The 15834-nt window shown below is 40.9% G+C and overlaps 1 protein-coding gene across 1 annotated transcript; it reads right to left on the minus strand.

The window, feature by feature from the left end:
• Nucleotides 1-1795: 1795 nt before the first annotated feature.
• Nucleotides 1796-15484, minus strand: LOC134355143 (V-type proton ATPase subunit G 3-like). The gene is made up of 3 exons (XM_063064920.1): nucleotides 15400-15484; nucleotides 7858-7958; nucleotides 1796-4053 (listed from the first exon to the last, which is right to left on the minus strand). Exons 1-3 carry the CDS (start codon nucleotides 15479-15481, stop codon nucleotides 3874-3876), a joined length of 363 nt encoding a protein of 120 aa, XP_062920990.1. The 5' UTR covers nucleotides 15482-15484; the 3' UTR covers nucleotides 1796-3873.
• Nucleotides 15485-15834: the final 350 nt, after the last annotated feature.

Raw genomic sequence — 15834 nt, forward strand, 5'->3', positions numbered from 1 at the left:
CTAATAGGAGCATAACCTGCTTTCCATTGTAGTCGAGGGAATATAAAGATTGTGAGAAGGAATTGTTCAAAAGACATTAATCAAAATTTAATGTAAGTTGGGCTAACTGTGGCAGAAATGTTGTGATGGCAGAGAGTGAAAGGAAGGGGAATTTCCCAATATAAATTTTACACTCCACTCCCCTCTCAATAAATGATAACGTTTTACTCACCTTTTGTGAATCATGTACGAGGACACCCAGGCCTCTCTTCATCTCTAGGCTCTGCAATAATGAATTCCAGCTGACAGCGTGAAACCAGACTAATTTGACCACCAAGGGAATTCAGGTGTGGGAGATGCTCCTTTGCAAAGATTCTGAGCGTTCAGCACAGGCTCAGTGAAAGAAATATCTTCTCATCTCTGTCATGAATGTCCAACTCCATCTTCTAAGACCTTGACACCAAGGCTTTAGGCCCCACAGCCAAACCAGACATCGGTCCTGCATCTACCCTATCAACGCCAGAAAGTATTTTGCCTGTGTTACTGAAATCACCCAGGTTATTGTAAAGGACCTGCTCTTTATTCACAACATTCACAGCCTTGGGGCATCCCTAAGAACGGTGCAGTTAATGACATATTTTTGAAGGACAGGACGGGTACGGAGCCAAATTTCATTCATCACTACATTTGTCCCTGGTGACAGGGTTTGGGAATTTAGGAATTGGATTGTTAAAGTGAATAAATGGCAGTTAATCGCAGACACTGAGTTCCAACGTCAAAAGCACAGCACAGTATCTCATTTATAGCAGCTAACAGGAGCCAACTGAGTACATGTTTCAACTCCTGTTCGGCTCTCCAAGTATTAGCAATGCTGAAAAAGTGCTGATGTAAACTAATCCTATCTTTCTGGTGAGCTCCCAAAATTCACAGGCAGCAGATGCAACTTTTGACTTTGGCTTTCCTATCCTAATAAATTGTGGCTGCGGTACAATCAAAGTTGGGAATTACCAAAGAAAAATTTAACTGCAGCCAGCCTGAATACTTCCTTTACACTTCACATCCTCAAATTGCTGGCACAAGCTCCTGGATCTCCTGCTCAAAAACACCATGGAGCATCTTCGTCACACAACTATTCCAGCAGAAGAAACTTCCTCAGGGGCAAGGGGAAGGGCGAATAATGTCACTTGGACCACTGTTGCCCACTTCCTGAAAGTTCATTTTTATAGCTGCAGGATCAATGCATTCAGTCTTAAGAGTATATCGTTTTGTGATGGATGATCGGATGCTTTCTCTTTGAAGGGAATCTGCCTTTCTTTTGCATTATTCTTGTGTTCAGCGTTGCTTGTGCAACAATACAGTGGAAAAGTACGACTGTATTACAAAACTAGAAAAGAGCTACATCAAAAATAGGCTTGCATTTAGAGTATCTCCTGTTTTGAAGAACATTACATCAGATCCCAAAGTCAGTTGTTGGATCAATGATCGGTTGATGAAGTTTGAGGAAGGATTATTGGATAGTTGCCACCAGAATGGCTGCCACTGTGCAAAAGAACCCCTATCTATCCAAGTAATGTGTCAGTGTGGTTGGATGGAGCCTTGTTTGGATTTCTCTCAGAGGCAACTCCTCACACTGTACCTCCGAAGTACAACACATGCTATGTACTGTGTCTTTCGCCAATGGCCTTTGACTGAAGATAAAAATGCTGCTGGCAAGAACAAAAGTAAGATACAAATGTGGAAGATGCTATGCAGCAGTTTTGAACTAGATTTTTCAGAGGAATGGCACAAGAAAAAAAATGGATGAAATAATTCCGTTCTCATTTTTTTATTATTAGGAAGCTGAACTTCAGTGACATCATCTGGGGATTTGTGCACAAAAATAAGCATAATTACCTTAACTGAAACAAGAATAATAGGGTTTCAAAATACACCTTCGCCTGACAGAAATAAACCAGCATTTGGGAAGCACTTCAAAGTAATTTAGCAGACTGTTAAGATGACTTAATTCACACATTTCCACTAATTACCACTGCGATCCAGTGAATGTCACCAATAGCAATTTTCCTCCACTAAGAGATAAAACAGGCGGAGAATTGATATCCCCATCTCCTTGATGTAGGCTTGTGTATCCTTTATGTTGAGTTATTAAGAGAATGAAACTCAAGTGCACAAATGAGATGTTCCCTTGGCATTTTGATTTGTATCCTTTTTTTCAATATTGATTACAAGTAGCACAAAAGAAAACTCATTCTGAAAGCTTATCTTAATATATCAGCTTCAATGAATTACCTGTCACACTGAGGCTTGTGTCTGGCTATTTTTTGCAGCTATCTACATTAATGCTTCTGATTTTTCTTTTAAAAAAGGACAGAAAAAAGTGGGAGAGCATCGCTGGATTCTCAAACACATGTTTCCTGCTCTGTCTGTTTCTCTGCACTATGACTAATTAATACGTAAATCATGGGTGCTTGTCGTGGATGGTCTATACATGTCCTATACACATCAAAGCAAAGCTTTTCCCCGATATCAAGGAAATAAAATGTCACCTGAAAGGTTGAAATGCAAACAAATTAAAAACAACTGCTGGTTGCATCCCTGGACCACTGAGAGGAAGTCACCAGGGCAACTAGTGACTGTATACCCGAGCCTTTCAAAATATGCCGGACGAGGTATAAGCTGCTTTGATCAAACTGGCACTATTGTAGCTTGTACAGAAGAAACCGGGGCCCATGAGTCAACTAATGGCAAATAAATTGCTACGCCTGCCGCCTTCTCCCAGTGACAGATTTACTGAACCCGGATAAAGTGGGATCTACAGATCGGAAAAACAGAGCTGTTGGAGTGTAAGTGCCGGGAGCTGTGGGAGACACCTGCCTCCCAGAAAGCTAACCCATAGACGAAGAATTCAAATAATTTTAAAAGGATCATAAGGGTTGTTACATATCAATTCCTGGAATGTCACCTATTTTTGAGAAAAGCATGATATTTGTGGCGATTTCCTCTAAATGCCTGCCCACTGGCTCATAACAAGGCAATACCACAAACACAGAAATCTGGCCCATCCATGTTGGATGTCAAATCCATCAAACTGTGATCACACAGAGCACAGAAAATGTAAAGTCTGTTGCTGCTTAGAACTGTGATCCCAAGTGTAAGAGGAGAACACATATTTCGGGAGCTGAACCTGGTGTCAGGCTAATATCACCAACAACTAAAGTGAATCAAAATGAGATTTTGGAAAATTTGCTTAAACAATTATAACATTCAAAATGCTGATTTAATGGAAGAAAATATGAATTGAAATAGTTAACCCTAAATTTGAGGCACAATATTACTATATTTTAATGCACGTGATAATTTTAAAACATTTCTTCAGTATTAACCATTTCTGTTCAGTGAATTTTGTTTAATAAGTGAATGAGGTGCAACACTGTGGCCAGTTAATTATAATAGTCCAGAAATGAGAATATTAAATAGTGAAATTTTAAAAAATCCTCTGTGATTGGAATTTCTGGTGTTTGTTAAGTTCTATAAGGCAAAGCAGAAAGTCGATAAGAGTTGGGATAATGGGGGAGTGGTTAAATGTGAGGGATGTGATGTGCAGTCACAGGACACCACCAAGACAAGGATCATGCGTGCTCTAACTAATTGACAGAATAAAGTCTGGAAGTTGAATGGCTTGTTCCTGTTACCCTCTCTGTTAGAGATTAAAAGAGAAATTAGAGGCGAATTCTTACACTTATATAGCCCCTTAATAATAGGAACAAATCCCAAGGCATTCACAATTAAAAGGGTAAAATACTTTTCATAAAATACACATCATCCAGTGTTTGCCATCTTCAGTGTTTGCATGGCATTAGTTTGATGAAGTTTAATTCATCATCAGCTTTCCAGTCAATGTGAGCCAGCTTCTCTGTAATTGACATGAATTTCTGGTTTGATTTCACAAACTATTCCCAAGAGCTTTTGCAGGACCGTCTCACTGTTCTGCCCATGGTGACTTATAAGCCCGTTTATTCTTGTTCTTGTTTGTTCATCCACCTTGGCCAAAAGATTACCTTGTGATCCCATGATCTAGGACAGAGCAGAACAATGTTTATAGTAAATGAAAGATATGCTTGGGACTTCACAAACATTTTGGAAACATTTCATGTCAATACGATATTTAGAGTATATACATTATGGAAATTCAATTGTCCTTCTCTAATTTTCTATGCTTCTTTTTACTGCTCTTCCAAGGTGCTGTGGGAGAAGAATTCCTGTCCTCTCTCAGCAGATGGTTTGTTTAATCGCGTAGCAAAGCCACTGGTGATTAGTTATCAGACAACTGGGTTTAATAAGGACATTTCTAACCATCATCTACCCTGGGATAGGGTCAGTCATGTACACTCCGACTGATATCTTGCCTCACCCAATCAGATGAACAGGAGTTCTGCTTTGGTACAACTATCACAACATGAGATGAATTAGATCATGAATTAACACACAAATAGACTAGAGTGATTATAAGATAGGATCTGTCGAATTAGCCTGGTCCAGTATCAAAATACAAAACTGATGCATAATCAGATGAGCATTCTTTCACTTTTTTATATATCTTGAATTTCACTGGGAATTTTCATAATATTCTACCATAGTGTTACCAGGTGTCCAGCAGAACCTATCAGAAAATTTTAACGAGGAGTGCACAGGTACATTGGGTGTATATACAGTACAGTATGAAGTTGCTAGTAATTGTTTAAAGACTGGGGGTAATAAGGTAAGACAAGGATAGTAACCTCATTGACTGAGAACTGCCACTTCATCAGTTCTAAGGAAGAGGATGTTGTATACTAAGCAATATGTATTTGAACCTGGAAGTTATACATGTAGTTCTTGTGAGGAAAATTTCTCTTGCTAAATTAAAGATGTATTTTTGGATTGGTCCCTTGTGCAAAGTGCTGATAGAATAGAATAGAATTCTGGCATCTTTACTCTCCCCATTTCCACCTCCCTGACTCCACTCCCAGCTCCCATTCACGATTTCTAGCTCAGGTCTGTCCAAGTATATCCTTTTCACATAAAGTAATCAGATCAGAATCAGGTTTAGTATCATGGGCATATGTTGTGAAATTTGTTGTCTTTGCAGCAGCACTACAATGCAATATATAATAATAGAAAAAAATCTGTGAATTATGTAGTAGGTATATCTATATTAAATTGTTAAATAAGTAATGCAAACACAGAAATAAAAAAAAGTAGTGATGGGTTCAATGTCCATTCAGGAATCGGCTGGCAGAGGGGAAGAAGCTGTTCCTGAATTACTGAGTGTGAGTATTCAATGGCTGCCCAATCAATCCACTCTCAATTATCAGCAAAGTTGTGGACAGTGAGATCCAACAGTGCAATTTGGCAGGTATAACTCACTGGAGCCGAATTTAAGATTTACCAGGACCACTCATTTCAAACCTGATGACAGCCTTGGTCAAAATAACTGAATTCCAGAGCAGAGGTATGAGTGATTGGCTGTGATATCAAAGCAGGCTATGATCAAGTGTACTAGTCCTGATGTGGGCTCTTGGCCCAAAACATCAATTGCTTCTTCATTTTCATAGATGCTGAGTTCCTCCAGCATTTTGTGTGTGTGGCATCAAAGGGATCTGGTAAAAATAAATTCAGTGGTCAATGAAACACTTCAGTGGTAAGAGTGGAATGTATGATGGAAAATGTTTCTGTTTGTTGGAGATTAAACTTCATGGCTTCACTGCAGGAATTCTTTATGGCAATGTTCTTGGCCCAACTGTATCTAGATGCTTCATCAGTGACCTTCAGTTTATAATTCCTCAGCATATTGTTACGTACCCCGTAACTGGGTTGCCAAACCAGCAGAAATGGATCACTCAGTTGGAGTCTGGATTACTAGAACTAAGAAAGTTTTATTAAAGAAACAAGCAACACAGTACTCTAATCAAACGGATAATAAATGCAACAGTTCAGCAATGATAAACACACGTACACAGAATTAGGATAACAGGATCAATCAAGCTCTATCGTCGTCTAGGGGTAAATGACCAGTTTCAAAGTGACGCAAAGTTCAGTTCAATTGAATTCAGTTCAGTTCGCAGTAATCACTGCCATGGGAGATGGACGGTGGGGGGGAAGGAGAGAGAGAGCAAAACAAATGAATATTCAAACGGTTTCCACACAGACCTTCGCTATTCTTCGCAGTCAGCTTTCGGGTGAGCCCTTTGTGATGTCTTCTGAGGTCACCGACCGTGACTCCTCCGTTTCCAGATATGATCGTTTCTTTGCGGTGAACCTGGCACCCAGGCAAGGGCGGACACACACCAGGTTCCCGCTGATCGTGCCTTTCCACCCTGTGCGTCTATGGCTTGTCCCGCGACCAGCCTTCCAAAACTTCCCACCGACTTATGGGAGGCGCACCGCTTCCAGGGTCTCGTTACCTCGTGGTGTTGTGTGTGTCTTGCCTTAGCGAACCTGTCCCTTTTTATCCCCCTGCTGGGGCATCACCTGTCCATCACTTCAAACAGTTCAGGGTTCAAAGGGGGAGCCGATCTTGACAGCTCTCCTTCCGTTAAACTCTCCCATCCCTTCATTAACATCTCCAAATGCTGCTCCATTGTTTTCCTTATCTCTCTTTCTCTTGAAGACAGGTGGCAGACCAACTGCTGATTCCACTGGTGCCAGCACAGGCCAGCTAACATCTTAATCTATGTGTATTCTCGTCACAATATGAAGCAGTCCGAGGTAACATTTGGGCTGATAAATGGCAATTAACATTTGTGCCATAAAAATGAAAGATGGAAAACATCTACAAAAAGAGAAATTCTAACCACTTACCCTTGATATTCAGTGGCACCTCCCTTCCTAAGCTCGCCAACATTAAAATCTTGAGGGTCACTATTGACCAGGAACTCAACTGGACCATAAGCGCCATACCCAAAAAAGTAGGCCCGAAACTGGAAATGATGCGGTGAGTGGCTCAATGCTTGACACCCCAAGAGCTTCCCAGAGCGAAGTGCTCTCAACTGGTGAGATAAATGCAAATCTAATAACACTTAAGAAGCTCCCATAACGTAGGACAAAACAACCTGCTTGATTCATACTCCTGCAGGCTTCCCTCCAACTTGCACACCATCCTGATTTGGAAGGATAGTCTCTTCCATCATTGCTGGCTTTGTACCCTGGAACTCCCTATCCAACAGTACTATGAAATTACCTTCAAGAGAAGGATTGGAGCGATTCAGGAAGATGGCCCAGCAGTGCCTTCTTAAGGGCAATTAGATGGTGATAAATGGTGGGTTTGCTGATGAAGCCCATCAAATAATTAAAATATACTGTATATACACAAATACCTGGTCCCAGTGTATATGGAGAAGGCAGGGACCAGAGCTATGCCCACAGAATCACTGGCACTCGCCAGCACCATGTTAAATAGATGTTTAACAACAGTTACTAAATATCCAGCAAAGTAGCAGCTAATAGATTTCTCTATGCCAAAGTCTGCTTTATCTAATATTTATTTAAGAAAATTAAAATATGTTTTCATTCAAATTTAAATAAATTGTTTGCTTTACAGCAACTTTTAATATCACCAGGGTACCAAATCAGTGCTATCGCTTGTGGCCAACAGAAAAAAAAATAATGATACCTCTACCAGTGAAGCTGATAACTCAAAACTGGAGCTGTCAGTTAATGACTTGGCTGCAGTTGTTAAGAGCTATTAAATTTCATTGTTCGTTGTAACATTTATTTTTTAAAAAAACAAGATTAGTGAGTGTTTGATTTATTGGCATTGATTTTAACAAGATGATTCATTGATCACAGTTTTCCAGAAGAAGCAGCAATTAAAGACATTTCATTTGCATTAATACACACCGAGTCCTGCTTTTGTCTAAACTCTCTCTCCCTTTGCAGACGATATTGATCTATCTCTGCTTGAGCTTCATCCTTTGCTTGCTTCAGACGTCTTCCCTTCCCTAGAAGTAATGTTCACAAAAAAAAACGCCTGGTAAAGGCTTCATACCAATAGAGCCACAAGCCTAATAAACAGAAGGCACACAAGGGAATCATGCATTGCAAAACAGAAGGAAGCTGGACTGATTAGTATGAATTCTGTAAGTTACACTGCCTTATGTTGGGAATAATTCCGTTTTGATGATTTATTGATTTTCTTCATGGATTCCGCCCTTGTGTGCATGATTTTCATTAGGTCTCAAAGCATAATATCTAATTATAGAAGACAGTTTCCTCTCTACAAAATGCTGCTTTGAGCTGGAGCATCTGCAGCCTGATGTCTGGTGATGCAATGTGATGTCTTCTTTACAATGTGGCCGGCAGAGCATTTTGGAGTCACTGTTGCTGCTCTTTGGAAACCTCGGGAATGGTGAGTGTCGGATAATTATGACTCATCAGACTGTGCAGGACTTGAATTGAATTATCAGACTGGTGACCCGGGGCAAGGTAAGCTGGTTCTTTGCTCTGTCTATTTTCTATATGAGGTCTCACTAACTCTGGAAAACTTCACTGGGCTGTGTTGCATGCCTCATTGGTTATTAAAGGAAATAGGAGATATGATGATCATTCTAGGAAATTGGAAGACCAGCCTCGATTTTGGTGACTATTGAAGCAATCCTGAGGGCTGAATGGCCTACTCTTGCTTCTATTTCTCCTTTTTCTTAAGTTCTTAACTCAAGTGTGGCATTGATGGGGCCTGTGCAATTTTTTCCCTTCATTGTGGATTGGCCATGACAAAAGAATGTTTCACCTTTGGGAAACCATAAAAGGAAGATGTTTAAAAAGACCCTTACTTCTTCCATAGGGAGTGATCAGCTGGCATATGCCATCCAATTCAACACAGTCATTTAATTGTGCTGTTCGGAGTTAATGTGCCACATGTGACAGACCTTCTTGTGTTTACCAGCCAGTGAGCTTTTGCCTTTTACCACCATGTAATGAAGTTAAAGCTGAGTTGTTATTAAGAAGTTAGAGCAGAAGAAGCTAGAAACAGTCCAGCAGGCCAGGCAGCATCTGCACAGATGTCAGGGATCCTGCTTCCTTTCATTAGCACTGGGAATAGTTAGAAACTAAACAAGTGGTAGTGTTCAGAAACAGGAGCAGGGGAGGCAGAAATTGAGGTGAGGTTTAAATAAGAAAAGATGTTCTGATGATACAAGACGAATACTGGAGGTTTGAAATAAAAATATCAGGAAAGCTGATTATCTGGAGCGCCCAACTCATTGAAATCAAATTCTGAATTATTGAAATCATTTTTGTTTCTTGACAGCTATAATTTGCCAGGTGGGAAAGTGAGAGTAACAGTGTAGAGTGGGTAGTGGTCGCTGCCTCACTGAGACAGGGACCCAAGCTCAATCCTTTCCTCTGCTGTTACCCGTGCAGACGTGGCACTTCCTCTAGATGCTTTGATTTCCCCCAACATACTCCAGTTCCCGCCCACATCCCAAAGGTTTGTGATGTGGAAGGTTAATTGCCCATTGTAAATTGCCACCAGCGTGTAGGTGAGTGAAGAAATCTAAAGTGACAAGAAGGGAGGGAGAATAAAAAGCGGAATGAGTGCAGGATTACAGTAAATGGGTGTTTGATAGTTGGTGCAGATTCAATGGGCCAAATGGCCTGTTTTCTCATTGTACCTACGACTCTGTGAAATGATGTTCCTCAAGCCTATACTGAGCTTCATTCCAAGTGTGTGGGCAGCTGAAGAGTGAGCCTGAGTAATGAAGTGACAGGTGCGTGGTTCTCAGTTATGCTTGTGGGTTGACTAGAGGTCTCCTGCAAAACAGCTACCCCATCAATTACTTGACTTGTCTAATGCACAGGGGTCCACACTGTGAGCAGAGAATACAGTAAATTGGAAGAAGTACAAGTGAATTGCCATGATATTTGGAAAGCATGTTAAGGGTTGTGGAAGTTTGGAAGGGTGGGAAAGAGCACGTGCCGAGCCTACTGTTGCATGAGAAGTCGATGTGAGAACGGTAATGTGAGCTTGTGGAGACGGAGCAGTTAACAAGCAAGTTCTGGTGGCAGCAACTCTGAAAAGGGAAGGACATTAATTATGTGAATAGCAACTACATTGTGCTGTTTTTAAAATGATATGATGTTATTTGGAAACATCAGTTGTACTGAACTGAGAACATCCATGTTTGACATTTTCAATTTAATGTTGACCACGTGCATTAGAAATTATTCCCATTCTATGAAAAAAGTATGGTGCTCAAATTTTCATAAAATAGTTTTATCATGAGATTGGTGAAGTATCATATACAGTTCTGGTCATTGTATTACGGGAAGGATGTGGTTACACTGGAGAGGAGATTCACCTGGGTTGAGCACTGCATTTGTGCAGAGACACTGTAAAGGCTGGCTTTGATTCATTGGAGCTGAGAAGGCTGAAGGGTGACTTGCTCTAGGTTTATAAAACTATTTGTGGGCATAAGTAGAGGGGATTTGAAGTAGAGTTTTTTTACAGAGAAGGTAAATGAAATCTACATAGAACATATTGCCTGAGGGGGTGGTGAAGACAGAAACTCTCACAACTTTTATGAAGTACTTACAGTGGCATGCAAAAGTTTGGGACCCCTAGTCAAGATTTCTGTTACTGTGAATAGCTAAGCGAGTAAAAGATGAACTGATTTCCAAAAGGTATAAAGTTAAAGATGACACATTTCTTTAATATTCTAAGCAAGAAAACTTTTTTATTTCCATCTTTTACAGTTTCAAAACAACAAAAAAGGAAAAGGGCCCGAAGCAAAAGTTTGGGCACCCTGCATGGCAGTACGTAGTAACACCCCCTTTGGCAAGTATCACAGCTTGTAATTGCTTTTTGTAGCCAGTGAAGAGTCTTTCAGTTCTTGTTTGGGGGATTTTTGCCCATTCTTCCTTGCAAAAGTCTTCTAGATCTGTGAGATTCTTGGGCCGTCTTGCATGCACTGCTCTTTTGAGGTCTATTCACAGTTCTATTTTAACTCCCTCAGTCCACAGGACTTGTTTCCAAAATGCATCAGGCTTGTTTAGATGTTCCTTTGAACTTTTTGAATAGAACTTTTGGCCGCAATGAGCAAAGGTATGTTTGGAGAAAAAAGCGTGCAGAATTTCATGAAAAGAACACCTCTCCAACTGTTAAGCATGGGGGTGGATCGATCACGCTTTGGGCTTGTGTTGCAGCCAGTGGCATGGGGAATATTTACTGGTAGAGGGAAGAATGAATTCAATTAAATACCAGCAAATTCTGGAAGCAAACATCACACCATCTGTAAAAAAGCCAAAGATGAAAAGAGGATGGCTTCTACAACAGGATAATGAACCTAAGCACACCTCAAAATGCACAATGAACTACCTCAAGAGGCGCAAGCTGAAGGTTTTGCCATGGCCCTCACAGTCCCCCGACCTAAACATCATCGAGAATCTGTGGATAGACCTCAAAAAAGCAGTGCATGCAAGACGGCCCAAGAATCTCACAGAACTAGAAGCCTTTTGCAAGGAAGAATGAGTGGAAAATCTCCCAAACAAGAACTGAAAGACTCTTCACTGGCTACAGAAGGCATTTACAAGCTGTGATACTTGCCAAAAGGGGTGTTACTAAGTACTGTCATGCAGGGTGCCCAAACTTTTGCTTCGAGCCCTTTTCCTTTTTTGTTATTTTGAAACTGTAAAAGATGGAAATAAAAAAAAGTTTTCTTGCTTAAAATATTAAAGAAATATGTAATCTTTAACATTATACCTTAAGGAAATCAGTTCATCTTTTACTCCCTTAGCTATTCACAGTAACAGAAATTTTGACCGGGGTGCCCAAACTTTTGCATGCCACTGTAGATGAGCGCGTGAACTGCCATGAGATGGACTGGAAAATGGGATTAGTAGATTGGCACTGCTGTGGAGATGATGAGAGTTAAGGCCGATATGCTTCTATGATTCAATATCAGAAATAACAACTTTATAGCATGACTAGACACATTACTTTCCATGTATTTTACTGCCTATTTTCGAACGACAGCCAACTACCAGAATTCTGATATCTTTCAATTTCATCACTAAGCATCATGTTCGCAGTTCAGCTTGACATTGAGTGTAATTCTAATGGGACCGAAGTTCCAGACCCGGATTCGAGTCCCACTGTTTGCTGAAGATGAAGTGCTAGACGGTAGTCCTTGCCACTCACTTCTCAATACATATTTGGGAGATCATACACACATTTGGTCAAAGTCCAGATCCTTGTGGATGTCTGAAACTTTTATGCATATCATTGCCACAGGCATATCATTCCAACCTTCCAAACAGGGATTGTTTTAATTAATGACAAGTGCATATTTGGATGATTATTTATTTGGCAATTGTACAAATAAAATTCAGTGCTGAACTGAACCAAGCTCCTCTTACCGTTCAGATGAAGTTTATAGGGTACGTGTGACTCCTGGGGGTGGGGGGTGTAGAGAAATGTGGAGGAATAGGTTGTATGATCTGGGTAATTATCTCCCTACATTGTGTGATAAAAATCAAAGAAGAACCAAAGCTTTCCGAATTACCAAATCACACATTGGTTACAGCACAAAGGGGGGCTACTCAGTCTCTTGAGTCTGTACTAATTCTATTACAAGAGCAATCCAGCCAGTCACACTCTCCACTTTTTCCCCAAAGCCCTGCAAACTCTTCTTTCAAATAGTTATCCAGCTTCCTTGTGAATGCTACAAATGAATCTACCTTGGAAGTACTGTACAGATCACACACAGTGTGTGACCATTCTTCATATCCCTTTTGGTTCTTTGGCCAATCACCTTTAGTCTTTGTCCTAAGTTTGCTGGTGGAAGCTATATCCTTAGTGATTGTAAATACCACTATGAGTCCCTTCAAAACTTCTTTTGTTCCAATGAGAACAATCCCAGCTTTTCCAATATAAATAAGGTGTCTTATTCATTCCAGTGAACTTCTTCTTCACCCCCTCCAAAGCTTTCATGTCTTTTCTGAATAGTTGTGCCAGACTTGGATGGGGTTCAAATGTTCATTATGACTTCTTTGCTCTCTGCCTCTACTTATAAAGCCCTGTTTCTGCTTGATTTTTAAAAATCAACTTTCTTAACTCATTCTGCCACGTTCAACAATCATCTGGTGAACACTTGTGATAGCAGCCTGTTGTCTGTTGTATGTTTGTTTTCTCTGCATTATTTTACTCTCCTTCCTCTTGGTCACTTGGGGAGTTCCAGCTTTATTTTCCTTACCCTTCTACATAACAGAAATGGACCTGGATTGTGTCTGAAATTTCCCAATGTTAAAGGCTTCCATTTAGTGACGGGTTTATAGGCGGAAACTCACAGCATTCTCATTGCTTTGGTTTAGTGATCGGAGAGACAAATCAAATTTTTGCCTCAGCCTTGGTAGGGATACATCCTTCTCTGCATTCACCTTTGAGCTTGACTTTAAAGCTTGAGATTTAAAGGGTGCTGCTTGAATTCTGCAGGAAGATGCCCATTCGCAGACAACTTTGTGAATAATGCACGTTGTGTGTTCTGTTGCAGTCTGACACCATTATCGACACTCCTCAGTGTTCGGGGTGGCAATTCTTATTCATTGATATGGAGCCAAGGCAGAGTGATATCGAACCATTATATTAGGGTCTTCAATGGGGAAAGTATGGACCACAAAATAAATCAATAAAAACACTATAGGCTCATGAGAGTTGTCAAAACTTGACTTGAAAATCTCCCCAACGTTTCCCCGGATGGTCTCATTTGGTAAAGGCAGTTGATAATGGAGCCATAGACCAGATGGCGCATGCTTTGAATTGTAGCTGCTGCTGCTGAGTGAATTGAGCTCAGCCAAGCTGGCAGAAGGGGTGTGACAAACTGGCCTCTTTGCCCCAGGCTAGAGGAGAGGAGCAGAGCCAGTCTCCCTGCTGATTGCTATCCCCCTGGATACAGAAATGCTGCTGCGTAGATGTTGAGTGAGGGCAAGATCAGCTTCTGCTGCGATTTCCTTCCCTCCCGGCACCGCCTTCACTCTTCCCCAGAGCCAGATAACCTGTGAATGTTCGGTGCCCAGGCTCAGCAAGGTACAGCTGGGCTCCTGGCAGCTTCCAAGGCCTGAGCCCAGCAGGAGTCAGTGGCTTCAATACGGGCAAACAAAATTTCATTTAGGAAGGAAAAGTTTACTGCTTTTAAGTCAATGACTAACATGACAGAGAGTGCAAACTTTGAATTCAAATTGCTTCCCTCATTAATTTGGAAATGAGAATATTAAATAAAATGTCACATTGTCTTTTATGGGGAGAGAGAGAGGAAGGGAGGGAGAGGGAGAGGCAGAGTTATTTATTTATTTATTTCCGGGTGGAGTAAACACAGGTGAAGATTCCAGAATTGCTTAACTGGCAAAGATGTAAAAATGGAGGAATCATCAGATTTCTCTAGAAAGAGAAGATCAGAAAGGCCAAATGGTTTAAAGATTTTGTACCTCATTAAACTGAGGCCAGTGCCTTGTGTCTGTCAAGGCCCAGTTGTCTTGAGGGACCCCCAGATGTACGATTAAAAGAGGTCAATGTTGGGAACATTTCAGGAATTCAGACAGCACTTCAGGAAACAAAATCAGAAATAACATTTGATATGTCAAGGGTCTCAGATGAAGGATCTCAGAACTGAAACTTTATCCCCATTTCTCCTTCCACAGATGCTACCTGACCTTCTGATTGTTCCCAGTATTTTCAGAATCTACAGTTCATTTTGATTTTCATTGACTTTCAGTGCTGCACAGTGATCTGGACAAGACCAGAGCTTTTGCAGATACTTGTGCAAACTGTTAGCGTGCAGCACTTTGCAAGCAGACTGAAGGCAGAATTTCAGCAGGTAACATAACACATGTCCAACAGTGACATGCCATTTAAAAAAAAAACTCTTATAGAAACATAGAAAACCCACAGCACAAATCAGGCCCCTCGGCCCACAAAGCTGTGCCGAACATGTCCCTACCTTAGAACTACCTCGGCTTACCCATAGCCCTCTATTTTTCTAAGCTCCATGTATCCATCCAGGAGTCTCTTAAAAGACCCTATCGTTTCTGCCTCCACCACCGCCACTGGAAGCCCATTCCACGCACTCACCACTCTCTGAGTAAAAAACTTACCCCTTATCCCTAGATTATTATTTTTTTTGCAATGCCTTCTCCAGCACAATATATGCAGCTCTCTGCAGGACTGGTCACAAAGCATGTTCCTGCTTCCAGAAGCCCTTCTGTTTGCTCCCAAATGGAACTGCTGCAATTTTGATGCTGGTGTAAGATTATTGCCAGTAAAAAGTGTATACTGAGTTAGTTTTCCTTCAAAACAATAATGCTTCAGGTTTGATTTTCCACTGTGTGGAAACCAACCTTCATCACCTGTGCGAGTGAACAAGCATTTGTTAACACATTTACTTTACTCACTCTTCTTAGCTTCCTCCAACCTTTCCTTTGCTCGTTTCTCTGCCTGTAGAAGCTGATGGATTCCTTGCGAGTGACTGGTCATGTTGTTCAGTGAGGCAGTGCCCTGAGAAGGCGATGTGCAGCTTCATTTTTATAGGCACCTTGGTGACTTTGATGACTTCTTGTTGCTGCAAACAACAAAGACAATTCAGGATGCAGCTTGTGTAGCAGTGGCAAGCTCCAGTCTCAGGCTGCTTTCAGGTAGTTACAGCCAAAACAATAGCTTAATGTGCATTATCTGATGACAAATTAAAACAAAAACACCGCCTGTGGATCATGTGCAAGGGAATTTATACAGCAGGATCAACAAAAATACTAAATAAACAAAAAGGCAACTTTGAGGATCTTTTTACCCACTTATAATTTACTCGTGTTTGTACTTTTTTTACATTTCCA

The sequence above is a fragment of the Mobula hypostoma genome, chromosome 12 (assembly GCF_963921235.1).
Source record: "Mobula hypostoma chromosome 12, sMobHyp1.1, whole genome shotgun sequence".
In the NCBI taxonomy this organism is placed as follows: Eukaryota; Metazoa; Chordata; class Chondrichthyes; order Myliobatiformes; family Myliobatidae; genus Mobula; species Mobula hypostoma.

What these genes read in the sequence shown, in the direction of transcription:
- LOC134355143 (XM_063064920.1), bottom strand. Translation starts at nt 15,481, where the DNA reads ATGACCAGTCACTCGCAAGGAATCCATCAGCTTCTACAGGCAGAGAAA. An exon ending in GTTGGAGGAAGCTAAGAAGA is followed by an intron (nt 7,959 to 15,399) that starts GTGAGTAAAGTA and finishes CATTACTTCTAG; the next exon opens with GGAAGGGAAGACGTCTGAAG. An exon ending in TTAGACAAAAGCAGGACTCG is followed by an intron (nt 4,054 to 7,857) that starts GTGTGTATTAAT and finishes GCTCTGTCCTAG; the next exon opens with ATCATGGGATCACAAGGTAA.